This window comes from Pan paniscus, chromosome 18 (assembly GCF_029289425.2).
Source record: "Pan paniscus chromosome 18, NHGRI_mPanPan1-v2.0_pri, whole genome shotgun sequence".
Taxonomy (NCBI): domain Eukaryota; kingdom Metazoa; phylum Chordata; class Mammalia; order Primates; family Hominidae; genus Pan; species Pan paniscus.
This window is the reverse complement of record NC_073267.2, coordinates 5,552,112-5,576,666: the sequence shown is the minus strand read 5'-3', so window position 1 is coordinate 5,576,666 and position 24,555 is coordinate 5,552,112. Positions and strand designations below refer to the sequence as shown.

The 24,555-nt window shown below is 51.2% G+C and overlaps 2 protein-coding genes and 1 long non-coding RNA gene across 12 annotated transcripts in view; 2 read left to right on the top strand and 1 right to left on the bottom strand.

The window, feature by feature from the left end:
- The window catches only part of C18H16orf89 (chromosome 18 C16orf89 homolog), a 22,610-nt gene extending 17,335 nt beyond the window's left edge, over positions 1-5,275 (top strand). Inside the window, exons 7-8 of one of the 2 annotated variants that reach the window (XM_008967976.5) lie at positions 1,464-1,550; positions 4,561-5,275. In XM_008967976.5, coding sequence (XP_008966224.4) covers positions 1,464-1,550; positions 4,561-4,814 — 341 coding nt within the window. In that variant the 3' untranslated portion in view covers positions 4,815-5,275. The remainder of the gene's footprint in view (positions 1-1,463; positions 1,551-4,560) is intronic. The other variant, XM_003815098.4, reaches the window with a different exon arrangement.
- LOC134729401 (uncharacterized) lies at positions 1,560-15,483 on the bottom strand. The gene is made up of 3 exons (XR_010110472.1): positions 15,345-15,483; positions 6,430-7,302; positions 1,560-1,935 (listed from the first exon to the last, which is right to left on the bottom strand). It is a non-coding gene; the product is annotated as an uncharacterized LOC134729401 (long non-coding RNA).
- On the top strand, positions 15,469-24,555 carry NAGPA (N-acetylglucosamine-1-phosphodiester alpha-N-acetylglucosaminidase). Of its 9 annotated transcripts, none has more exons than XM_003815100.7 (10): positions 15,473-15,577; positions 15,678-16,133; positions 17,530-17,669; positions 18,928-19,036; positions 20,413-20,541; positions 21,244-21,449; positions 21,536-21,583; positions 22,049-22,150; positions 22,231-22,294; positions 23,741-24,555. In XM_003815100.7, exons 1-10 carry the CDS (start codon positions 15,492-15,494, stop codon positions 23,946-23,948), a joined length of 1,548 nt encoding a protein of 515 aa, XP_003815148.2. In that variant the 5' UTR covers positions 15,473-15,491; the 3' UTR covers positions 23,949-24,555. The 9 variants fall into 9 exon arrangements, with proteins under 9 accessions (XP_063454390.1, XP_054955881.1, XP_063454392.1 ...); XM_063598323.1 differs by having other exon boundaries at positions 15,474-15,577; positions 23,825-24,555; XM_063598320.1 differs by having other exon boundaries at positions 15,469-16,133; positions 23,825-24,555.

The following is a 24,555-nucleotide window of genomic DNA, read 5'->3' as shown; positions in this document are numbered from 1 at the left end:
TGCTGATGAGAAGAATATATATTCTGCAGCAGTTAGATGAAATGTTCTGTAAATGTCTGTTAGATTCATTTGGTCTTAAGTGCAGTTTAAATTCAGTGTTTCTTTGTTGAGTTTCTGTCTAGATGATCTGTCCAATGCTGAGAGCAAGGTGTTGATGTCTTCAGCTATTATTGTATTGGAGTCTATCTCTCCCTTTATATCTAATAACATTTGCTTTAGGGTTCTCCAGTGTTTAATACATATATTTTTTGAATTGTTATGTCCTGTTGCTAAATTCTTTCTTTTATCATTATATAATGACCTTCTTTGTCTCTTTTTACAGTTTTTGACTTAAAGTCTGTTTTATCTAAGTATAGCTACTCCTTCTTCCTTCTGGTTTCCATTTATGTGGAAGATCTTTTCTCACTCTTTCACTTTCATTCCATATGTGTCTTTACCAGTGAAGTGAGATTCTAGTAGGCAGCATATAGTTGGGTCATGTTTTTTCATTCATTCAGCCACTCTATATATCTTTTAAGTGGGGGACTGAATCAATTTGCATTCAAGGTTATTATTGGCTTGTGATGACTTACTCCTGTCATTTCATTAATTGTTTTCTGGTTATCTTCTATATCCTTTGATTTTTTTTCTTCCTTTCTTATTGTTATCACTGCTGTTTGGGCTTTTCTCTAGCGATAGTTATGCTTCTTTTCTCTTTCTTCTTTCTGTTTCTCCTCTACCAGTAACTTTTATACTTTTTCATGTTTTCATGACAGTGATTATTGTCTTTTTCTTTTCAGATGTAGGATTCCCTTGAGCACTTCTTGTAAGGCCAGTCTAGTGGTAATGAATTCCCTCAGTTTTTTGCTTATCTTGGAGGGACTTCCATTTTTAACAGGCACCTCCAGTGGTTCTGATGGTGGGTGTTTGGGGAGCCACAATTTGGAAAAGCATCAGTAGATGACAAGTTTAGGCCATGCAAAAGGATCTGCAGACAGGTGCAGGTGGAAACTTCTGGAATAGCCTCAAGTTTCAAGAGAAGACCTAACTTCCTTGAAATGTTATGGGGGCAGGAGGTTTAGTGAGTAACATTTAAAAATTCACCTTGAGACCAGCTGCAGGGGCTCACACATATAATCCAGTACTTTGGGAGGCCAAGGCTGGAGGATCACTTGAGCTCAGGAGTTCAAGTCCAGCCTGGGCAACATAGCAAGACCCCATCTCTACCAAAAAAAAATTTTTTTTTAAATAGCTGGACATGGTAGTCCATGCCTGTAGTCCCAGCTACTTGGTAGGCTGAGGCAGGAACGATTGTGTGAGCTTGGGAGTTCGAGGCTATGGTGAGCTATGATTGTGTCACTGCACCCAGCCTGGCCAATAGAATGAGACCCTGTCTCTAAAATAAAAGAAAAGAAGTAAAAAGAAATAAAAATGTAAAAAATAAAAATCTCTGTTGAGAAGTTCAACTTTTGCTCTTCTCCCAGATGCTGAAGATGAAGAATTATCTAAAGCTATTCAATATCAGCAGCATTTTTCGAGGAGAGTGAAGAGGCGAGAAAAACAATTTTCAGGTAATGAAAATACCCAAGGGAGTTTCTTGACATGAAACTAAGATATCCCAGCAAAACAGAGGCCTGTGTTTATTCTCTGCTATGGAAGAAAAGCACTTGGCATCACCAAAGGGGCACTAATCAGAGGGCCTTCATGTTGAGAGGTGGAAGGGAGGCTGGGGGTCCCTGATGGCCTCCTCTTAGAAAGTGGGGAGACAGCCTGGGCAACATAACAAAACCCTGTCTCTACTAAAAATACAAAACTTAGCTGGGCATGGTGGCACACGCCTGTAGTCCCAGTTACTCAGGAGGCTGAGGCATGAGATTTACTTCAACCCAGGAGGTGGAGGCTTCAGTGAGCTGAGATCGCACCACTGCACTCCGGCCCAGGTGACACAGCAAGACCCTGTCTCAAAAAAAAAAAAGAAAGAAAGAAAGTGGGGAGTCCAAGAGATACTGTCTTTTGTTAAAGGAGCATAAAAGAGAAGTTTCAGTTGTTAAAAATAGTAACAGTAACCCTTCTAAGTCAAGGTCTGGTCAGGAAAATAGAACCTGCGTCAGGAACTTCAACAGAGGGAATTTACTAGAGGAAACTCATCTCAGAGGTGTTGTAAGAGCTGAAAACGGAAAAGGTGGAAAAACCCAGAGATTTTACTGTTGCAGGAAACCACTACCCTCCCTAGAGCTGGAGAATGGCAGGAGGAGGCGGTGTTAACAGAGCCTGCAGGGGCTGAACAAGGGGGAGACAGAGAGAGGAAGGGAGAAATATTCTGGCTTCTCCCCTCATTCCACCTGCACCTCCTGTTGGTTGAAACCAGCAGGCAAGACATCCTGCGAAATGTAGTTTGGAGGGGTCTGTGTGCTGGAGTTTGGAATAAGGAAAGGCAGAGAAGGGACCCGAAAGCCAATGAATGGGCAAGTGACCAGAACAGTTTTGGTGGCCACACAGCCCCCAGAGCTGCCCCAGTTTACACCTGTTGTCTTGGGGCCATTATGAATAGTGCCCTCTTTCCTCCAAAGTGTCCTGGTTGCGACAATAAACTGTATGGTCAGTTGGCCAATGTAAAGAAAGTGAGAACAGGATATAAGTATATTGGGAAGGGAAGAAAGGCAAGAAATAACGTAGAAGAAAGGGAAGGAGGGGGACACAGGAAGGGAGGAACCAAGAAGAAAGAGAGGACTTTGATTTCAATTTTTCATTAATAAAAAATAAATAGGCCAGGCACAGTGGCTCATGCCTGTAATCCTAGCACTTTGGGAGGCTAAGGAGGGTGGATCACCTGAGGTCAGAAGTTTGAGACCAGCCTGGCCAACATGGTGAAACCCCATCTCTACTAAAAATGCAAAAATTAGCCAGGCGTGGTGGCGCATGCCTGTAGTCCCAGCTACCTGGAAGGCTGAGACAGGAGATCTGCTTGAACCCAGGAGACGGAGGTTGCAGGGAGCTGAGATTGTGCCACTGCACAGCAGCCTGGGTGACAGAGTGAGACTCTGTCTCAAAAATAATTATAATAAAATAAAATAAAGTAAAAAATAAATAACTGCAGGCAAAAACAGGAAGGGATATGGGATAGCCAGCTCACAGAGTGGATGTCCAACATACTTGGGTATATGATTCCAGTAACTAAACATCTCTCCATCAACCCCACTGTGGCCTCATCATCCACCTACAGGTGGACAGGAGAGAGGAGTGAAAGCAGAAATCCAGTGAGTCAGTTTCGTAGCTGCCACCAAAAGTCACGCAGGAGAAGGGAGAGAAGTTCCCAGGAGACTTCCAGAGGTCCTGCCCTAGCTAGGCCTTTATGACACAGAGGGGCTGGGGCTGCCTATGGCTAGGGTGGTAGGGGCCTGCTGTGTACTACCCGGTCAGCTGCCTGTCCCTAGAGCCCAACACGAGGACTGTCCTAGGGACTGGAGCGGAAGCCACAGAAATTCCAGAGCCCAAGGCCTTTCCTGGGACACCTCCAGGTTGACCAGCAGCCTAGAAAACTGCCCAGGAGGGGTGTGCTGATTGTTGCATTTATGACACAAGCCCACAGAGCAGGAGGCAGCTGGTGTAGAGATTAGGAGCACAGGGTTTGAGGTCAGGTTGTGTGGGTTCGAGTCCCGCTTCTGCCTCTAACTTGCTGCAAAAGTCACACAACCTCTCTGAGCCTCATTTTCCTCATCTGTAAAATGGGCACCAAACTGTTGGGGGCTAACAACTGATCATCGTGCAAAGCCCTCCCCATTGTATTTGGCATACAGTAGGCCACTGAGAGGCATGAACTGCCAGGGTTAGTCATTCGGCATCTTGAAATCTGCATTCTCCCTCCCTTCAACGGACCTGGATGGGGTCCCCTCCCCTTCCCAAAGTCTCTGGGTAGGGAGGAAAGAATTCCTGGCTCCCTTCCACAAGCAGACAGATTGTGAGACTAGAGGCGTGCAGCCCACTCTGAGCTCAAAGAACTAACTACATCTAAGGGTTATTATCTCAGGCAAGTGCTCAGGCCTGAGACTCTGACTCCATGAGCCATGAGGTCACATGGGACCAGGCAGACCAGAGGCAACTAAGAGGAAGGCCATTGGGGTCAGGAAATGAGCTGTGGAGTCACCAGGGCCAGGGGCTCTGCTCGGCTACCCGAGCCTCAGTTTCCCCATCTCAGAAGGTCTTATACGGGACCTGGGACAGGACTCCGGTGCGTGTGGTTTATTGAGGTAGGTAAGTCAGAGAAGCAGGCTAAGCCAGGCAGGAGCTAGACAGGATGCGGCCTCAGGCCAGATACCCCCGCAGGGGTGGGAGGGGAATGCCTTGGAGCATAAATTGCACCAGAGTCATCCCCCTGGGACAAGGTGGCCAGGCTTTTGTATCCCTGTATTGGTAAGTTATTTGGGAGGGACATACCTCCCAGAGAAAGGAGCCCTTAGCAGCTGGCGGAAGAGCACCCGGCCCAGCAAAAGGGGCCTAAGGGAGCACCGAAGCACCCACTCAGTGTCTTGCAAGTTGCCTGGAATGACATCTGAAAAGCACTTTTTGTTTTTTTTGAGACAGATTCTCGCTCTGTTGCTCAGGCTGGAGTACAGTGGCGCGATCTCGGCTCACTGCAACCTTTGCCTCCTGGGTTCAAGCAATTCTCTTGCCTCATCCTCCCGAGTAGCTGGGACTACAGGAGCATGCCACCATACTTGGTTAATTTTTATATTTTTTTAGTAGAGACAGGGTTTCATCATGTTGCTCACGCTGGTCTCGAACTCCTGATCTCAAGTGATCCGCCCACCTCAGGCTCCCAAAGTGTAGGATTATAGGTGTGAGCCACCGCGTCTGGCTGAAAAGCACTTTCAATGGGACTGTGTTGAATAAAGGGCCAAGGTTCTTGCCACCCAGCACTCATGGGGGCTCTCTCCCCTAGATGGCTGCTCCTCCCACAACACAGCCACAGCAGTGGCAGCCCTGGGTGGCTTCCTGTACATCCTGGCAGAATACCCCCCAGCAAACAGAGAGCCACACCCATCCACACCGCCACCACCAAGCAGCCGCTGAGACGGATGGTTCCACGCCTGCTACCTGGAGGAGGAACAGACCCCTTTAGTCCTCATCCCTTAGATCCTGGAGGGCACGGATCACATCCTGGGAAGAAGGCATCTGGAGGATAAGCAAAGCCACCCCGACACCCCATCTTGGAAGCCCTGAGTAGGCAGGGCCAGGGTAGGTGGGGGCCGGGAGGGACCCAGGTGTGAACGGATGAATAAAGTTCAACTGCAACTGACCCAGGGTTGAGTCTTGTTTCTCAGCTTTGAGGACAACCTTGGACAACCTCTTGGTCTGTTTCGACTCTCCAATCCCACTCAACACAAATTCTTTTTTCTTTTCTTTCTTTTTTTTTTTTTTAATTAATAGGTGAGGTCCTGCTCTGTCACCTAGGCTCACTGCAGCCTCAAACTCCTGGGCTCAGCAATCTTCCCATCTCGCCTCCTGAGTAGCTGGGACAACAGGTGTGTGCCACCATGCCAAGCTAACTTTTAAATTTTTTGTAGAGATGGGGGTCTCACTACATGGACTTGGCTGGTCTCGAACTCCCGGCCTCAAGTGATCCTCTTGCCTTGTCCTCCCAAAGTGCTGGGATTACAGGCATGAGCCACTGCACCCAGCCACAAATTCTAAAAAGACCCATAAACTGATATCTTAAAGGCTATTTGTTCAGATACCAAATATAGTATCTTTCCCAGTGGGAGAAGGAAGGGTCTTGGAAAAAATAGTTCAGGTCATGAGCCAGAACTCAACAGATAACCATGAAAGGCAGCACATACTCATTTTTACATCCTGAGCACAAAACTCTGCTGTATCATTACATTGCATCACATGGCCATCATGTCATTTTACAAAACACAGTATAGCATAGCGGTTGATGGTGTGGTTCTGTGGCCAGGCTGCCCGAATTCAAGTCCTAGCTGTCTGTGTCCTTGAGCAGTCACCAACTTCTCTGGGACTCAGTTTTCTCATCAGTAAAATTGTGATAATAATAACCCCTACCTTGGAGGGGCACAGTGGCCCGCCTCTATAATCCCAGCACTTTGGGAGGCTGAGGTGGGAGGATTGCTTGGATTCAGAAGTTCGAGACCAGCCTGGGCAACATAACGAGACACCTCCCCACCAACCCTCACTGGGTGCACTAGTGAACACCTGTAGTCCCAGCTACTCGGGAGGCTCACTTGAGGAGGGAGGATCACTTGAGCCCAGGAGTTCAAGGCTGCAGTGAGGTATGATTGCACCACTGCACTCCAGCCTGGGTAACAGAGTGGGAGTCAAAAAAAAAACAAAACCCAGCCCCTACCTCAATGTTACCTCCACTGCTGTGAGTATTGTGTTTCTAGAATACTGGAAATGGTGCCCGTAACATACTAAGTGCCAAGTAAACGTTACCTGCTGCCTCAAGTGATGACGTCCCATTAACTGGGGGCTCCTCCGGAAGCTGCCAGAAGAGGCCGCTGCCTTGTCATCGGTTCTCTGGTTCCCAGCTTACAGCTCTTCCCTCGAGCTCTGACTCAGTGTGACTATATCTGAATGTGTTCCCTGGAGCTCTGACACTAATTTAGCAATAAAACCTTCTGGGACGTTATTATGGGTTCTGGTGCTGTCTGTGGTGCTGATGACAGCCTGCACACATTAGACCCTGGGGTAGAAAAACCAGCTGAAAACCCGGTCCCGGGGCTGCAAGCCTCTTTACACGCATTGTCCTGCTTTGCCTCAAGGTGGAAAATCGCCACGGATCATCCTCATGTGGCAACTCAGTCATATGTGAGCATCCGAATGAAAATATCCTTGGCTGCTTCTGTGCCCAGCTGAGCAGCCCCGGTGGGTAGTGGGGCGCATGGTTCTTCTCGATCTTTCCTTTAGGAGGTAGGCTTCCCTTGACCTGATCCTCTGCTGTGGTCCTCTGAATGCCTTCCCGTGATTGCTCTTAAGTTGTCAGGCCTCGAGGAACATCCCTGGATTCTGCTGACAAGTTTGACTTGCTTTCTGCAAGTTGCTGTTTTCTTGGGGGAACCAAGGGCCAGAATGTCATATCCACCCGGCAGTCCGTGAGCTTTAAGGATTTCTTTCACATTGTCTTGCAAACAAAAGTTTTCCCAAACAGGCACACCACCTTGAGAGAAGTCAGCCGCACATAAACAAATCGGGGGGATTATACTCCACCTCTGTGCTTCCTGAATTGGGGATGGAGTCCTCACTGGAGCCTAACACTGGTTCATTTCAGAAGGCTTCAGTTACCAAACCAGGGAGAGGGTGAAATGACTGTGGAGGAAAGCGGAGCGTATGAGTCACTTTCAAGGAAAGGCAATCCTTGGCTCACGCCTATAATCCCAGCACTCCTGAACGGTGAGACCATACATTTCTGTGGTTTAAGCCTCCCAGTTGATGGCACCTTGCTACATCAGCCCCACAAACTAATGCAGCACCTGCCTCAAGGAGCTGTTCCTAGTCTCAGCAACAAGGTCCCTGCAGCCCAACCACACCCGTGGGGAAGCAGATGACCCGTCCTGATGACCTGGTTCACAGCCTGATCCTCTATTTAAAGGACCGATGTGAAACCGAAAATTAAAAAGAACGTTCTCAAGGCGGGCGGATCTCTTGAGGTCAGAAGTTCAAGACCAGCCTGGCTAACATGGTGAAACCCCATCTCTACTGAAAATACAAAAATTAGCCAGGCGTGGTGGCTCTCGCCTGTAATCCCAGCTACTCGGGAAACTGAAGCAGGAGAATCGCTTGCACCTGGGAGGCAGAGACTGCAGTGAGGGAAGATCATGCCACTGCACTCCAGCCTGGGTGACAGAGCAAGACTCCATCTCAAAAAAGGAAAAACAAACAAACACAAAAAGAACTTTCTCAGTGGCATGCCACAGCCAAACTGTAGCCCAAAAACTCCCTGGAATTTATCCACTCAGCACACACATCCAGCCCACATGGAGTTCACGTCCCTTGCAAGGCTCTCCTATCTTTCTGAATACTTTTCCCCTGACATCCAAGTGGCTCACACTCCACTTTGCCCCAGTCTCTGCTCAAATGCCCTCTCCTATGACCAGGCGCAGTGGCTCATGCCTAGAATCCCAGCACTTTGGGAGACTGAGGTGGGCGGATTGCTTGAGCTCAGGATTCGGAGACCTGCCTGGGCAACATGACAAAAATCCATCTCCACAAAAAAACACAAAAATCAGCTGGGCATGGTGACCCGTGCCTGTGGTCCCAGCTACTTGGGAGGCTGAGGCAGGAGGACCACTTGAGACTTGGGAGATTGAGGCTGCAGTGAGCTATGATCATGCCATTGCATCCCAGCCTGGGTGACAGTGCGAGAACTTGTCTCAAAAGAAAAAAAGAAGGAACCCTCCAAAGGGCTTGAAACAAAACTCGAGGTCAAGACAAGGAGCACCCACAAATGAGAGTCAATGGTTCTCCTCGTTGGAGCAGAACAGCTCCTGACCGCCTCCTGTTCAAGTAGCACAGAGAGCAGAAAAACCAGTCACAGGCAGATTGTTTGGAGCGGGTGGGAGGAAGACAGGGAGGAAAGGAGGCTTGGGACTTGGAGTTAAATGAGAGAGGGATGGAAAAGCAGGTTCCCCGGCACAAACCCCACCTCAGGGCTTCATCAAGGCCTTCTTTCCCTGCCCCCCAAATACACACCCCGAGAGAGAGGCCCTCATTGGTGGAAGCACCCAGCCCACGGTGGCTCTATGTGCCCCTGCCACAATCCTTGGTCAAAAGTGCATTCCTTCTGGCTCCCGGCTCAGGGTATAAAATCCTACTGTAAACAAGTAATTCCATTAAGTCATGATGTTCTTAAAGTCTTTCCTTTTTCTTTGAGACAGGGTCTGACTCTGTCACCCACGCTGGAGTGCAGTAGCATAATCTCAGATCACTACAACCGCCACCTCCTGGGTTCAAGCGGTTCTCCTGCCTCAGCCTCTTGAGTAGCTAGGATTACAGGCACGTGCCACCACACCCGGCTAATTTTTGTATTTTTAGTAGAGACAGTGTTTCCCCATGTTGGCCAGGCTGGTCTCGAACTCCTGACCTCAGGTGATCCGCCCGCCTTGGCGTCCCAAAGAGCTGAGATTATAGGCATGAACCAGCACGCCTGGCCCTTTTTTTTTTTTTTTTTTTTTTTTTTTTTTTAAGACACGGGGATCTTGGTGTGTTGCCCAGGCTGGCCTGGAACTCCTGGGCTCAAGCAATCCTCTTGCCTCTGCTGGGATTACAGCCATGAGCCACCATACCTGGTTGAAAGCGTTTCCTCTTAAGATGTAAATATACACAGGAAACGGAATGAGTTAAGACTTTCTCCATCATGTAGCTTTAGTGTGAAGGAGTTGTGAGAACAGTATGTGCAGAACTGTTGCTTGGAATGAGGTCTGAGAGAGCAAGAGAGGGCGGGGAAGGGATTGGTGAGAGCTGGGGCGAGTTCAAGCCACCCTTTCATGACTGCTTCCCCACTCCCATCTCTCAGCGGCTAAGCTTCTGCCCCCCCTCACCCACCAGAGCCAGGAAGACTGACTTGGGCAACGTCCCACCAGTATCCTTGCTTTTTCTGGGTCTTCACCTATTCTCTTTCTTTCTCATTTTTTATTTCCATAGATTTTTGGGGAACAGGTGGTGTTTGGTTACGTGAGTGGTGATCTGAGAGATTTTGGTACACCCAGGACCTGAGCAGTATACACTGAAACCAATTTGTAGTCTTTTATCCCTCACCTCCTTCCCATTCTTTCCCACCCGAGTTCCCAAATTCCATTGTAACTTTTTTTTTTTTTTTTTTTTTTGAGGCTGGAGTGCAGTGGTGGTGCGATCTCAGCTCACTGCAACCTCCGCCTCCTGGGTTCAAGCAATTCTTGTGCCTCAGCCTCCTGAGTAGCTGGGATTACAGGCATGCGCCACCATACCCGGCTAATTTTGGGGTTTTTTTGGTTTGTTTGTTTATTTGAAACAGAGTCTTGCTCTGTCCCCCAGACTGAAGTGCAGTGGTGCGATCTGGGCTCACTGCAACCTCCGCCTCCCGGCTTCAAGCAATTCTCCTACCTCAGCCTCCTGAGTAGCTGTGACTACAGTTGCACACTGCCACACCTGGCTAATTTTTTGTGCTTTAGCAGACGGGGTTTCACCGTGCTTCCCAGACTGGTCTCGAACTCCTGAGCTCAGTCAATCCACCCAACTGAGCCTCCCGAAGTGCTGGGATTACAGGTATGTGCTACCGCACCTGGCCTAATTTTTGTATTTTTAATAGACACGGTGTTTCACCATGTTGACCAGGCCAATCTCAAACTCCTGACTTCAGGTGATCCACCCACCTCAGCTTCCCAAAATGCTAGGATTACAAGTGTGAGCCACCGCGCCTGGCCCCATTGTATCATTCTTATGCCTTTGCATCCTCACAGTTTGGCTCCCACTTATAAGTGAGAACGTGTGATGTTTGGTCTCCCATTCCTGAGTTACTTCACTTAGAATAATAGCCTCCAATCCCATCCAGGTGGCTGCGAATGCCATTAATTCATTTCTTTTTATGGCTGAGTAGTATTCCATCATATATATATGATGTTTATCCACTCATTGACTGATTGGCGTTTGGGCTGGTTCCACATTTTTGCAATTGCGAATCTGCCCCCACCCCCAATCTGGTTAAATTTGATTTGTCCTTTAAGATTCCCCAAGATTGGCTGGGTGCAGTGGTTCACACCTGTAATCCCAGCACTCTGGGAGGCCGAGGCAGGCAGATCACGAGGTCAAGAGACTGAGACCATCCTGGCCAACCAACATGGTGAAACCCCTTCTCTACTAAAATACAATAATTAGCCGGGCGTAGTGGCACACACCTGTAGTCCCAGCTACTTGGCAGACTGAGGCAGGAGAATGGCATGAACCTGGGAGGCGGAGCTTGCAGTGAGCTGAGATGGCGCCACTGCACTCCAACCTGGGCGGCAGAGCGAGACTCCGTCTCAAAAAAAAAAAGATTCCCCAAGGTTGTCCCTTGTTCTGTGAAGCCTCCTCCCCTCCTCACACCTACTTGCCCATCTCATTCCCTACACTGCTCTGTGGCAGCTCACTCTGGCTTCGTTTGTGTGCTTGTCAACTCTATTTTCAGATTGTGAATGACTTTAGGGCACAGACGATGTCTTGCTCCTCTTCAGGTGCCTGGCTCCTACTATACAGCCTGGAACATAGAAATGTTTTAAAAATATTTGCTGAATTAAATAGAAAAAATGAAGAAAAAGAAAAAAGAGGCACCTGGAGATGTTTTGTCCAGGTCTTAGCTGGTGGAAGGGACCTTGGGCTGTGAGCGTGCTTGAGTCTGGTCTGCCCAGCTGGCAGCCCCCACACCACCCTGCAAGTCCACATGGGATGAGGGGCACCCCTAATGTACCCAACTGGACGTGGGGGCCACCTACCAGACACGCAGCCTATGATAGAATCTCCTGCCCCTCAGAACCTCAACGCCAGGTTCTGGGATGCTGTTAATGCCCTCCCAGCCCTTTACACAACAGATACTCTACACAGCACGGACAGAAGAAATTGATCCTTTGACGTTTACATTTCCTAAGAGTTTTATAAAAATGACTTTCGGGCCGGGCACAGTGGCTCACGCCTATAATCCTAACACTTTGGGAGGCCAACGGGGGTGGATCACTTGAGGTCAGGAGTTCAAGACCAGCCTGGCCAATATGGTGAAACCCTGTGTCTATTAAAAATACAAAAATTAGCCGGGCGTGTTGGCACACCCCTGTAATCCCAGCTACTCAGGAGGCTGAGGCAGGAGAATCGCTTGAACCTGGGAGGCTGAGGTTGCAGTGAGCCAAGATCAGGCCATTTCAATCTACACTCGAGCTTAGGCAACAGAGTGAGACTCCATCTAAAAATAAATAAATAAACTAGCCTGGTGTGGTAGTACACACCTGTAGTCCCAGCTACTCAGGAGGCTGAGGTGGGAGGACTGCTTGAGCCCAAGAAGTCGAGGCTGCAGTGAGCTATGATTGCACCACTGTACTCCAGTCTGGGCAACAGAATGAGATCCTGTCTCTAAATAATAATAGAATTACATAACAAAACTTTTTTGGGTGATAAAAAAAATCCTAAAACTGGATAATGATGATGCTGGAATATCGCTGTGCATTTACTACAAATCATTGCATTGTACACTTAAAACAGGAGAATTTTACAGTATGTAAATTATATCTTAATAAAGTTTTAAAAAAACCTTCCAATGGCTTACTATTTCACTTTGGCTGAAATCCATACCCATTTCCCTGGATCCCTGCATGTACGATCTGGCCTTGCCTTGGCCCTCCCACTTCAACCCTGCTCACCACCTCCAACCCCTCCCCCACGGCCCTCCTCTCCCACCAGGTGGCTCTTCCTGCTGCACCTCCCAAGCTGTTTCCCACTTCAGGCTCTGGCCCAGATCTGCACACAGCCGCATCTTTTCTTTCCTTCAATCACAGTCTAAAGGGGCTTGGAGAGGCTTCCCTGCCACACCTGCAACATCCTTCTCTCGCAGTCCTGCCCTTTGCTTCTTGCATTCATCACATAACTGTTTCATGTCTGTTTCCCCTTGAAAAGCTAAGCTCCAGGAAGGCAGGGATCAGCTGCAACGGAGCACATACGAGGTGCTCAGCCTGTTGAACACACAAATGATGGTAGAACTCAAATGAGGACGCTAAGAGGGGAGAAAAGTATTCCAGGCTGAAGAGCAAAAAAGAAAACCCTTGGCTTCGTTAGCAGCTTTGGCTAGAACTGTGGATATGGGCTGCTCTGTTCAAATGCAGAATTTCTGTGGCACCCGTTATGTGCTTAGAAAAACTTGGCAAAGGAGTAGCAAACCTCCAAGTAGGGAGAAAACCAAAGTCAGAACTTGCCAAAGACTGCCTGTTTCTGCAACTCCTAACTGAGGCAGAAAAAAAGAGCGCTTCCGGAGGCAGGGAGTAGGCGTCAGGCCTGGGCTCCTCTGCTGGTTATTTTTAGCAGCCCAATGCAAAGCTCAGAAAGATATACTCCCTTCACATCAATATATTGGTCATTTAAGCCTCTAGGAGGAGCAGTCATTTTGTACATGGTTAAAGTGAACTAGGAGCGTCAGAGCTGTTCCCGGGACCCCTTTGAGGTCCCTGAATTGTATTAGTTTCCAAAAGCAAGGCATCAGCATGGCCATGTTCTCTGTCAAAGCTCAAGAGTCTCTCCCACGCCTCTCTCCTAGCTCTTGGTGGCTGCTAGCCTTCTTTGCATTCTTTGACTTATGACTGCATCAGTCCAACCTCTGCCTGTGTTCATATGAGCTTCTTTCCTACGTGTGTATTTGTGTCTTTTACAGGAACACCAGTCAGATTGGATTCAGGGCCCACCCGACTCCAGAATGACCTCATCTTAACTAATTACATCTGCAAAGACCCAATTTCCAAACAAGTTCACATTCTGAGGTTCTGGTAATGACATGAGTTTGGGGGGACACTCTCTGAGTTCACTAATCCTCACCGTGGACTGGCTCAAAGGAGCAGCGGCTCAAAGAGGGGCCTGAGATCAAGCACCAGAAGTGCTGACTGTGGATGAAAAGGGGCTGGCCTGGCCCCTATCTGTGTCCCCCCATACCTGTGGTAGTGAGGGAGAAGGAAAAGAAAAATCCGTTGGGGAAAATTCTGACCTCAGAAGTGGCCTGCCTGAAAAGTCATAGCAACTGGCAAAAATAAAGCAACCTGGGAAAAAACTCAGGGTGGACCTGCACGGAGATAAGCAGACAGGGTCCAGCGCAGAAGCCCTTTGTTCTTTGCATAATTAGCAGGCTCCCGGGAAAAAGTTTCCTCTCCTTTTCAGGCATATACACAGTGGGCTCCATGGAAACCGGCACAGGGAGGAGGGGGCCTTATCTAAAACAAACCCACAGATACACAAACAAGAGAAGCACCGATTTGCACTTGCCTAGAGACATACCTACAGCTGCATAACGTAAGGGGAGCTGCATAGGCAGCTTTACTGGTAAGAAGTTACTCAGTTACCAGGAGGAGAGCAGTGTCCTATAAAAGTTTTTTGCGGCCAGGCACAGTGGCTCACGCCTGTAATCCCAGCACTTTGGGAGGCCGAAGGAGGTGGATCACCTGAGGTCAGGAGTTTGAAACCAGCCTGGCCAACATGGTAAAATTTCGTCTCTACCCAAAATACAAAAATTAGCAGGGCGCGGTGACGTGTGCCTGTAATCCCAGCTACTCGGGAGGCTGAGGCAGGAGAATCATTTGAACCCAGGAGGCAGAGGTTGTTGAGGTTGCAGTGAGCCAAGATCGCACCATTGCACTCCAGCCTGGGCGACAAGAGCAAAACTCTGTCTTAAAAAAAAAAAAAAAAAAAAAGCTTTTTGCATTCAGCTGTAGCCCGACAATCCACTCGGACTCCCCTCTCCACTTTGGAGAGCTTTCTTCTTTCCCTTATTAAACTTCCGCTCCAACCCCACCCTTGTGTCCACGCTCCTTAGTTTTCTTGGAGGTAGGACAAAGAACCCCGGGACTAGTTCAGACAAGGAGAAACTGCTATATTAAGGTGCACTGGCAAGACTGCAACAGTATCAAGCCAACTAGACTTACCGTGGCTCCTGGAATGGCCCATGCACTGCACTGGCACCAAGACACCACCCAACCCTGGACACTGCACTGGGACAGGAGGCCTGAAGAGAAGAATCCTCTCAAAGGAAGCTTGAAGTACATGCTACAAAATAAACTGGCTTCTATACTCAGGGCCAGCTTCATGGGCTCACTCAGAAGGTCCCTGGCTTGCTGCAACCATTTGCTCTGATCATCTTGAAATTCTTAATAGTTTTCTGGGTTTTTTAGCAAGTGTCCCCAAGTTTTCATTTTGCATTGAGTCACACAAATTATGTAGCTGGGCTGTCTTCAAAAATGTCAAGGTAGTAAAAGACAAAAGGCTGAGGAGCCTTCCAGATTAAGAGATCAAAGAGACATGACAACTAAAAGCAACTCCTGGATTACAGGGTCAGGGGCGGACAAAAAGGAAAGGAAAAAAAAAAGACATTAGAGGGACAATTGAAGGTTAGCTGTGGATGAGATCACAGAAATGTCAATGGGAGTTGTCCTAATGATATTTGCCCTGTGGTTAAGAAAATGCCCTTGTTCTTAGGAGATTCATGGCAAGGTATGGGGTAAAGGATCATGACATCTGCAATTTGTTCAGGAAAAAAAAAAAACAAAGTACAAATGATTGAGTAAATCAGGCAAGCCTAAACAACTGCTAAACATGAATAACAATTCTACGAGAGTTCCTTATGCTCTCCTTGCAACTTCCTGTAGGTTTGAGATTACCTGGAGATAAAAAGTTAACATCACCAGCACCGCCCGCCAGCCCGCCAGCCGAAAAGAGCGCAGGTAATTCAGTCCGAGCTGAAAGCGGCCACCCTGGGACTTGAGTCACGTGAGGCGAGCCCACATGACCCGAGGTCCCGGTCCAATATGGCGACCTCCACGGGTCGCTGGCTTCTCCTCCGGCTTGCACTATTCGGCTTCCTCTGGGAAGCGTCCGGCGGCCTCGACTCGGGGTGAGTGCAGCTCCCGCGGCCAGCCTGGTTCGGGGGGTCCCCCCTGTCCTCCGAGCTCACGAGGACAGCCCCCTGAGCTCACGGCCGCCCGTCCCCGCAGGGCCTCCCGCGACGACGACTTGCTACTGCCCTATCCACGCGCGCGCGCGCGCCTCCCCCGGGACTGCACACGGGTGCGCGCCGGCAGCCGCGAGCACGAGAGTTGGCCTCCGCCTCCCGCGACCCCCGGCGCCGGCGGTCTGGCCGTGCGCACCTTCGTGTCGCACTTCAGGGACCGCGCGGTGGCCGGCCACCTGACGCGGGCCGTTGAGCCCCTGCGCACCTTCTCGGTGCTGGAGCCCGGTGGGCCCGGCGGCTGCGCGGCGAGACGACGCGCCACCGTGGAGGAGACGGCGCGGGCGGCCGACTGCCGTGTCGCTCAGAACGGCGGCTTCTTCCGCATGAACTCGGGCGAGTGCCTGGGGAACGTGGTGAGCGACGAGCGGCGGGTGAGCAGCTCCGGGGGGCTGCAGAACGCGCAGTTCGGGATCCGCCGCGACGGGACCCTGGTCACCGGGTGAGGAGGCAGGGAGCCCCGTGCTGTCGAGGGCAGAGGGCCTGAGATTTGGGTTGTAGCCGTGCCTCCGTGTTCAAGTCACTTAACCAAGCTGAGCCCCTGTTTCCTCCTCTGCAGAATGGGGATAGGAATCGCTTCCTTGCAGAGTTTATTCATCATCCAGTATCACTGAGCACTTGCTTGTATCAGGCAATGTGCCGCGCCCCGGTGAGATAGCCGTGAACAACACAGTCTTTGCCTTAACAGCCCTCCCCCATTACTAGAAAAATCAACAAAAGCCGGGTAAATAGCTAACATACATTCTGATTGCTGTGTGTGCAGCAAAGCAACCAACGGGGTGAACCCGTGGTAAATAGTGTTGATTTTAGGGAGGGTGATCTGGAACACGCCTCTCCGAGGTGACCTTTAAGTGGGAACTTGAAGATGAATCACTAAGTGAGCCAAGGTCAGAACTGGAGGAAGAGCGTTTCAGTCCAAAGGAACCCCACGCACAAAGGCTCAGAGGCTCAGGGGGGCTTGTGTGTATGAGGGACTGAAAAAGGAGTGGGGTGTTAGAAACATCAACTCATCAAGACTGATGATTTTTTTTTTTTTTTTTTTTGAGACAGAGTCTTGCTCTGTTGCCCAGGATGGAGTGCAGTGGCATGATACCGGCTCACTGCAACCTCTGCCTCCCGGGTTCAAGCGATTCTCCTGCCTCAGCCTCTGGAGTAGCTGGGACTACGGACGTGTGCCACCACGCCCGGCTAATTTTTGTATTTTTAGTAGAGACGGGATGTGGGGGGAGCGGGGGAGTGGGTTCACCATATTGGCCCGGCCGGTCTCGAACTCCTGACCTCAAGTGATCCACCCACCTCAGCCTCCCAAAGTGCTGGGATGACAGGTGTGAGCCACCACGCCCTGGCAAGATTGATGATTTGAATTATTTAAAATTATCTTTAAAATTATTTGAGTCTCAAAAAAAAATTATTTGTTGATGATAAAGCTTGTTCTGATCCTGAGTGGGACCAGGTGGGAGAGAGCAGTGGAGAAACAAGGAAGCCAATGAAGGGCAGTAACAGGGATCAAGTGGTAGTTGGGCTGGGTATGGCCTGGGGATTGAGGGCCATAGATGGATTTGAGCTCTGTTGGGGGATGGTCATTTCTGTTAAATGAAACTTAGACTGTTTGCAAAGGCTCGTGGGGATCGTATTGTCAGAACCCTGTCCAGCTTCAGCTCTGACAACAGGGAGATTCCTAGGGCTGTTAAGTTGTCCCAGCTACACTCAGGCCCCAGGAGGTTCCTGGGGCATGAGGGGGAATCTAGCAGCCAGATTGGGATGGCCAGGGAGAAAGAGCCTGACTATCTGCAGTTGCCCCTGCTGGTGAGTGAGCTTCCCACCTTCCCCGGATCCAGGTACCTGTCTGAGGAGGAGGTGCTGGACACTGAGAACCCATTTGTGCAGCTGCTGAGTGGGGTCGTGTGGCTGATTCGTAATGGAAGCATCTACATCAACGAGAGCCAAGCCACAGAGTGTGACGAGACACAGGAGACAGGTTGGATGGGGAGGCTGTTGGCAACAACCCTCTCGAGAACCAGGACCAGTGGGCTGGGCGGAGCTGTTCTTAAGTCTTTCAACAAGTATTGAGCAGCTACTTTGTGCCCAGCACTATTCTGGGTACTGGGGATTCATGGGGATGAAGATAGGCTTATATTGAATATATAGGACAAAAAATAGTTATAGAATATGCTGAAAAGAATTGGTAAGTGCTCAGAAACAAAAATAAAGTTAGGGGAAAGGGGAGAGATGGGGACCGGAGCTGTGGGTACAGGAAGAGAAAAGTGAAGAGAAAAAAATCTTCATGGACCTGCAACATCGGCGTGGCCCAGGAGCTTGTTCCAAAGCCCCACACCCTCAGACCTGCAGAATCAGAGGCAAGGCCCAAGAGTCTATGTTTTAACGGGCCTCCATGGTGACTCTGACCGACACTCAAGGTTGAGAACCACTGGGATGCGGAATACTGGGATGGGGACAGGATACCATGACCATTTTAGAGTGGGCAGTAAGCTAGGTGTGGTGGCTAACACCTATAATCCCAGCACTTTGGGAGGCCGAGGCGGGAGGATCGGTTGAGCCCAGGAGTTCAAGACCTGCCTGGGCAACATAGTGAGACCTATCTCTACAAAAAAAAAATACAAAAATTAGCCAGGCATGGTGGTGTGTGCCTGTAGTCCCAGCTACTTGGGAGGCTGAAGCATAAGAATTGCTTGAACCTGGGAGGCGGAGGTTGCAGTGAGCTGAGATCATGCCACTGCACTCCAGCCCGGGCAACACAGCGAGACTCTTTGTCTCAAAAAAAAAAAAAAAAAAAAAGAGTGGGCGGTCAAGGAAGGCCTCACTAAGGAGGTGATCTGACAAAGGAGCAAGCTAGAGAAAAGCACAGTTCCCAGCCAGAGGGAACAGGAAGTGCAAAGTGGCTGCAGGGTGGTGAGGGGACACCCAGGAGCTGAGGCAGGAGGAGGAAGAGGCTGGGGAGGGCATGCTGGCTCTTTGGATTTTGTTCTAAGAACAGGGGAAACCATTAGAGGGTCTTCACCTGGAGGCTGGCATAGCTTGGTTTACCTGTAAGAAGAGACCCCCCGGCTGCCCTGGGGAGACTGGGATGTGCAGAGGGGAGGCAGGGAGACGAGCAAGGAGGCTGCTGTGCTTCCCAGGGAGGTACCAGGTAGCTCAGACCAGTGGGAAGTGGAGTTAGGCAAGAAGCAGGAGACCTCCCAAGGGGCCGGTGATCAGCCAGGCTGCTTTTCCTTCAGGTTCCTTTAGCAAATTTGTGAATGTGATATCAGCCAGGACGGCCATTGGCCACGACCGGAAAGGGCAGCTGGTGCTCTTTCATGCAGACGGCCAAACGGAGCAGCGTGGGTGAGTCCTGGGAGCTGAGGCCCCCCGGCCAGGGCTCAGTCCTGCTAGGAGGAACGTTGACCCAATGACAGCCACCCTCTGACTCTACCTGCTTTCTGGGATGTTGACATCTATCTGTCCCCCCTCCCAGGGCCCCCTCACCTTCCCACAGGATGAGGGTCCTGAGATCTTTGCCGATTCCAAGAACTCATCATCTTCAGCTTTAGGCCTCACCTTTCCTGAACCCTAGATAGGATACAAGGAAATGGTCATGAAGTGAGCAGGGAGAAGATCTTGGTTCCAATCCCAGCTTAGCCATCGATGACTTGTCTACCCACCTATGCCGTAGACAAGTCCCTCAGCCTCCCTGAGCCGCATTTCTAGCCCCTGTAAAGAGAGTATTTTGGTTTGCTCTGGTTGCATAACCGGCACAAATTTAGCAACACTCAGCAGGGAATGTTCTTTTGTTTGTTTGTTTCTTTGAGACAGTGTCTTACTCCGTCGCCCAGGCCAGAGTGCAGTGGTGCAATCTCAGCTCACTGCAACCTCTACCTCTCAGGTTCAGGTGATCCTCCCACCTTAGCCTCCCAGGTAACTGGGATTACGGGCACCCGCCACCAAACCCGGCTAATTTTTGTATTTTTAGTAGAGATGGGGTTTCATCATGTTGGCCAGGCTGGTCTCGAACTCCTGACCTCAGGTGATCCATCTACCTCGGCCTTCCAAAGTGCTGGAATTACAGGCATGAGTCACCGCACCTGGCTAATTTTTGTATTTTTAGTAGACACAGGGTTTCATCATGTTGGCCAGGCTGGTCAACTTGGAATGTTCTATGTTCAGGGTGTCCCATGGACAAAACCAAGATGCTGGTTAGGCAGGGCTCTTCTCTTATCTGGAAAGAATCCTCTTGTTCAGGTTGTTGGAAGAATCCACGTCGCCTCCTCGGTTGTGACTGAGGTCTTGGTTTCCCTGCTGGCCGCCATCTGGGGCCTCAGCTCCTTCAAGCTGCCCAGGTTCCTTCCCATGTGTGTCCTCTCCCCCAGTTGTCCGGCCACCCTCTCATCCCCCTCGTATTTCAAATCTCACTTCCTATTCTGTCACCAGCCAGAGAAGGTTCTCTGTGTTGAACAGCTCCTGTGATTCCAGTGGCCGCACCCAGATCCTCCGGGCCGTTTCCCCTCCCTTAAGGATTCCTATGCCATGTGACAGCACAGGCATGGGTGTGATCTCACGTGTTCACAGCTTCCGGGGGCTAGGATGAGACATGCTTGGGGGCGGGGGCCACTTAGAAATGTGCCTGCACTGTGGGCGTGATGCTGTGCACTGTGGAAGGAAAAGGAGTTAAATGAGAAATGATGGTGGGCACTGAGCCTGAGCAACGCCGCTTTGTGCCGCAGCATCAACCTGTGGGAAATGGCGGAGTTCCTGCTGAAACAGGACGTGGTCAACGCCATCAACCTGGATGGGGGTGGCTCTGCCACCTTTGTGCTCAATGGGACCTTGGCCAGTTACCCGTCAGATCACTGGTAAGCACGTGAGAGCCGCCTTCGTGAGGGCTGAAGTCCAGGTCTGCCCCAGCCTGTCTCATTCAGCCAATATTGAGTGCCTGCTATGTGCCAGGCCTCGGGGGTTCAAGAGAGCAGAAATTGCTGCAGTCCCTCCCCCAGGATGCCAGTACTACCCAGGCCTAGGAGCAGGGTCAGTTGGTCAGCAAAGACCTCCCTGAGGATGACAGAATAAGAACTGAGATCTGAAGGAGGTGGTAGCTGGGTGGGGGTGGGAGAGCCTTCCGGGCAGAGGGCACCACATGTGAAAGGCCCAGGGCTGGGAGGGATTGTAGGGAGCGGAGGAACCTATAAAAGACTGGAGAGGGCTGGGCACAGGGGCTCACGCCTGGAATCCCAGTGCTTTGGGAGGCCGAGGTGGGAGGTTCGCTTGGGCCCAGGAGTTTAAGACCAGTGTGGGCAACATAGTGAGACCCCGTCTTTATGAAAAAATAAAAAAAAATTAGGCAGGCGTGATGGTGCACACCTTATGGTTACAGCTGCTCAGGAGGCTCGGGTGGAAGGATCGCAATACCTCATCTCAAAAATAGATAGATAGACGCCATCTTGTAGGTAGGTAGGTAGACAGGTGAGAATGGAGAGAGGGGTGGTTGGGGGCAGCCTGGAGGGAGTTGAGGGGCCGTCTGGGGGTGTCCTCTCCTCACACATCACATCCCTCTACAGCCAGGACAACATGTGGCGCTGTCCCCGCCAAGTGTCCACCGTGGTGTGTGTGCACGAACCCCGCTGCCAGCTGCCTGACTGCCACGGCCATGGGACCTGCGTGGACGGGCACTGCCAATGCACCGGGCACTTCTGGCGGGGTCCCGGCTGTGATGAGCTGGACTGTGGTCCCTCTAACTGCAGCCAGCACGGACTGTGCACGGAGAGTGAGTGGGGGTTCTGGGGAGGGGGCTCTGCCCAGCCCTGCCTTGCCCTAGGCCCTCACCTGGCCTCCCCGGTCTTGTCTCGGCAGCCGGCTGCCGCTGTGATGCCGGATGGACCGGGTCCAACTGCAGTGAAGGTAGGAGCCGCCACGCCACTAGCGGATGGGGAGACGGTGGCCCCGGCAGCCCCCACTGCTCCTCTGCTGCTTCTGTCTCCACCTTCTGGTCTGGGAAATGCTTGCCTCTTGTCTTCTGCCCCGGCCTCACCTGCACATCACTGCGTGATTCCCCTGTGGCTGCTACGGCCCATTCCACAAAGGGCTCGGCTAAAACAAGGGTCCCCAGGCTCTGGCTCCAGGGCCCACCTTAAATCCGGAACGGTCTCAGCTTGAGATCCTAACTGAAGTGCCTCTGTAGACATTCTGCTTCCAAATAAGGTCACGTTCAGGGGCTAGTCCAGGGAGGGCAGGGGGTGCTTCACCTTTAGCCCGGCTCTGTACACATGGGCCGGGGCAGGTATCCTGTCCTGTCGAGAAAGGCTCTGACACTGGAGGCCCCAACCTCTCTCCTCCCTCCTCCCTCCTCCCATCTCCTTTCCATAGAGTGTCCCCTTGGCTGGCATGGGCCGGGCTGCCAGAGGCCTTGTAAGTGTGAGCACCATTGTCCCTGCGACCCCAAGACTGGCAACTGCAGCGTCTCCGGAGGTACCTGTCCCTCCAAGGGGAGGGGGTATGGGCAGATGCTCCTGCTCCAGCCCCTTCAGCCTGTCTCTGGTATGTTACAGTAAAGCAGTGTCTCCAGCCACCTGAAGCCACCCTGAGGGCGGGAGAACTCTCCTTTTTCACCAGGTAGGTGCTTCTGTGGGAGCTGGGGCCAGGGCGGGAGGAATCCCCCTTCTCTCCCACACCCTTCCCCTGTGAGGTCCATCTCTGCCCTTGTCCCCTGCCAGCTCCCTGCCTTAGAGGAAGCGGGACCAGCTCTCCCCACTGTCTGCTTTGGGGACCCTGGAGCAGAGCTCAGGGCCTTTGAGTGCCCATCGTCTGTTGTCAGCATCCCCCCCTGGAGCTCAGAATGCAAACTGGGCTAGATGAGATCCCAGGGTGGGGGCAGGAGGTTTCCTCATTCTGTCACCCAGGCGGAAGTGCCGTGGTACAATCAGCTCACTGCGATCCTCCCGCCTCAGCTTCCCAAGTAGCTAGGACGACAGGCACATGCCCCCATGCCTGGCTAATTTTATTTCTTACTGTTTTTTAGAGATAGGATCTCACTATTTTGCACAGACGAGGTGCACAGTCCTGGGCTCAAGTGATCCTCCCACCTTGGCCTCCCAGCCCCCATGCCCAGCATCCAGCTGTGTTTTATTTGGCTTACATAATTTTTAAAAAGTTAAAATATATCAGCAGCATCTAAAAATCAGTAACATTCACATTTTTTTAAACTTCTTTTTTTTTGAGACGGGGTCTCACTCCGTTGCCTAGGCTGGAGTGCAGTGGTGCGGTCTCAGCTCACCACAACCTCCGCCTCCTGGGTTCAGGCAATTCTCCTGCCTCAGTCTCCTGAGTAGCTGGGATTACAGGTGCCCAGCTAATTTTCATATTTTTAGTAGAGACAGGATTTCGCCATGTTGGCCAGACTGGTCTTGAACTCCTGACCTCAAGTGATACGCCCGCCTAAGCCTCACAAAGTGCTAGGATTGCAGGCATGAGCACCACGCCCAGCCTTAAAAACTTTTTTAATGGCTTCTCTTAAAATATCAGGCCAGGCGTGGTGGCTCACGCCTGTAATCCTAGCACTTTGGGAGGCCAAGGCAGGTGGATCACTTGAGGTCAGGAGTTCAAGACCAGCCTGGCCAACATGGTGAAACCTGGTCTCTACTAAAAATACGAAAATTAGCCGGGCGTGGTGATTCGAGCCTGTAGTCCCAGCTACTCGGGAGTCCGAGGAAGGGGAATCGTTTGAAGCCAGGAGGCGGAGATTGCAGTGAGCTGAGATCATGCCACTACACTCCAGCCTGGATGACAGGGCGAGACTCTGTCTCAAAAAAAAAAAAATCAGGAGATGGGGCAGCACGGACCTGCATTGTACGTCATGACTGCCTCTGCTGTTCCCTGCACATGTCTTAAATGTTGCCCCATCCCCACCTAGTCCATTTTGCTCATAACATTCCCTGTGTGGTCCCTGGAGGCACCTGATTTAGTGCTATCTATGCCGGGTAGAGGGAAGCCCCTCCAGTGCTACCCAAGCCCTGAGCCCACCCAGCAGTCCCCCACTTGGGGCTTCTCTCCTGTCTGCAGGACCGCCTGGCTAGCCCTCACCCTGGCACTGGCCTTCCTCCTGCTGATCAGCACTGCAGCAAACCTGTCCTTGCTCCTGTCCAGAGCAGAGAGGAACCGGCGCCTGCATGGGGACTATGCATACCTCCCGCTGCAGGAGATGAACGGGGAGCCTCTGGCCGCAGAGAAGGAGCAGCCAGGGGGCGCCCACAACCCCTTCAAGGACTGAAGCCTCAAGCTGCCCGGGGTGGCACGTCGCGAAAGCTTGTTTCCCCACGGTCTGGCTTCTGCAGGGGAAATTTCAAGGCCACTGGCATGGACCATCTGGGTGTCCTCAGCCCCTGTGGGGCAGCCAAGTTCCTGATAGCACTTGTGCCTCAGCCCCTCACCTGGCCACCTGCCAGAGCACCTGCAACCCTAGCAATACCATGCTCGCTGGAGGGGCTCAGCCGCCTGCTTCCCGCCTGCCTGTGTCTGCTGCCGAGAAGCCCGTGCCCCCGGGAGGGCTGCCGCACTGCCAAAGAGTCTCCCTCCTCCTGGGGAAGGGGCTGCCAACGAACCAGACTCAGTGACCACATCATGACAGAACAGCACATCCTGGCCAGCACCCCTGGCTGGAGTGGGTTAAAGGGACAAGTCTGCCTTCCTGGCTGTGACACGGGACCCCTTTTCTACAGACCTCATCACTGGATTTGCCAACTAGAATTTGATTTCCTGTCATAGGAAGCTCCTTGGAAGAAGGGATGGGGGGATGAAATCATGTTTACGGACCTGTTTTGTCATCCTGCTGCCAAGAAGTTTTTTAATCACTTGAATAAATTGATATAATAAAAGGA

Excerpts from the sequence above, each read along its gene's own strand:
- NAGPA (XM_055099906.2), top strand. The coding sequence starts at position 15,469 with ATGACCCGAGGTCCCGGTCCAATATGGCGACCTCCACGGGTCGCTGGC. Across the intron at positions 16,134-17,529 it reads GACGGGACCCTGGTCACCGG|GTACCTGTCTGAGGAGGAGG; the intron begins GTGAGGAGGCAG and ends CCCCGGATCCAG. Across the intron at positions 19,037-20,412 it reads GGCCAAACGGAGCAGCGTGG|CATCAACCTGTGGGAAATGG; the intron begins GTGAGTCCTGGG and ends TTTGTGCCGCAG.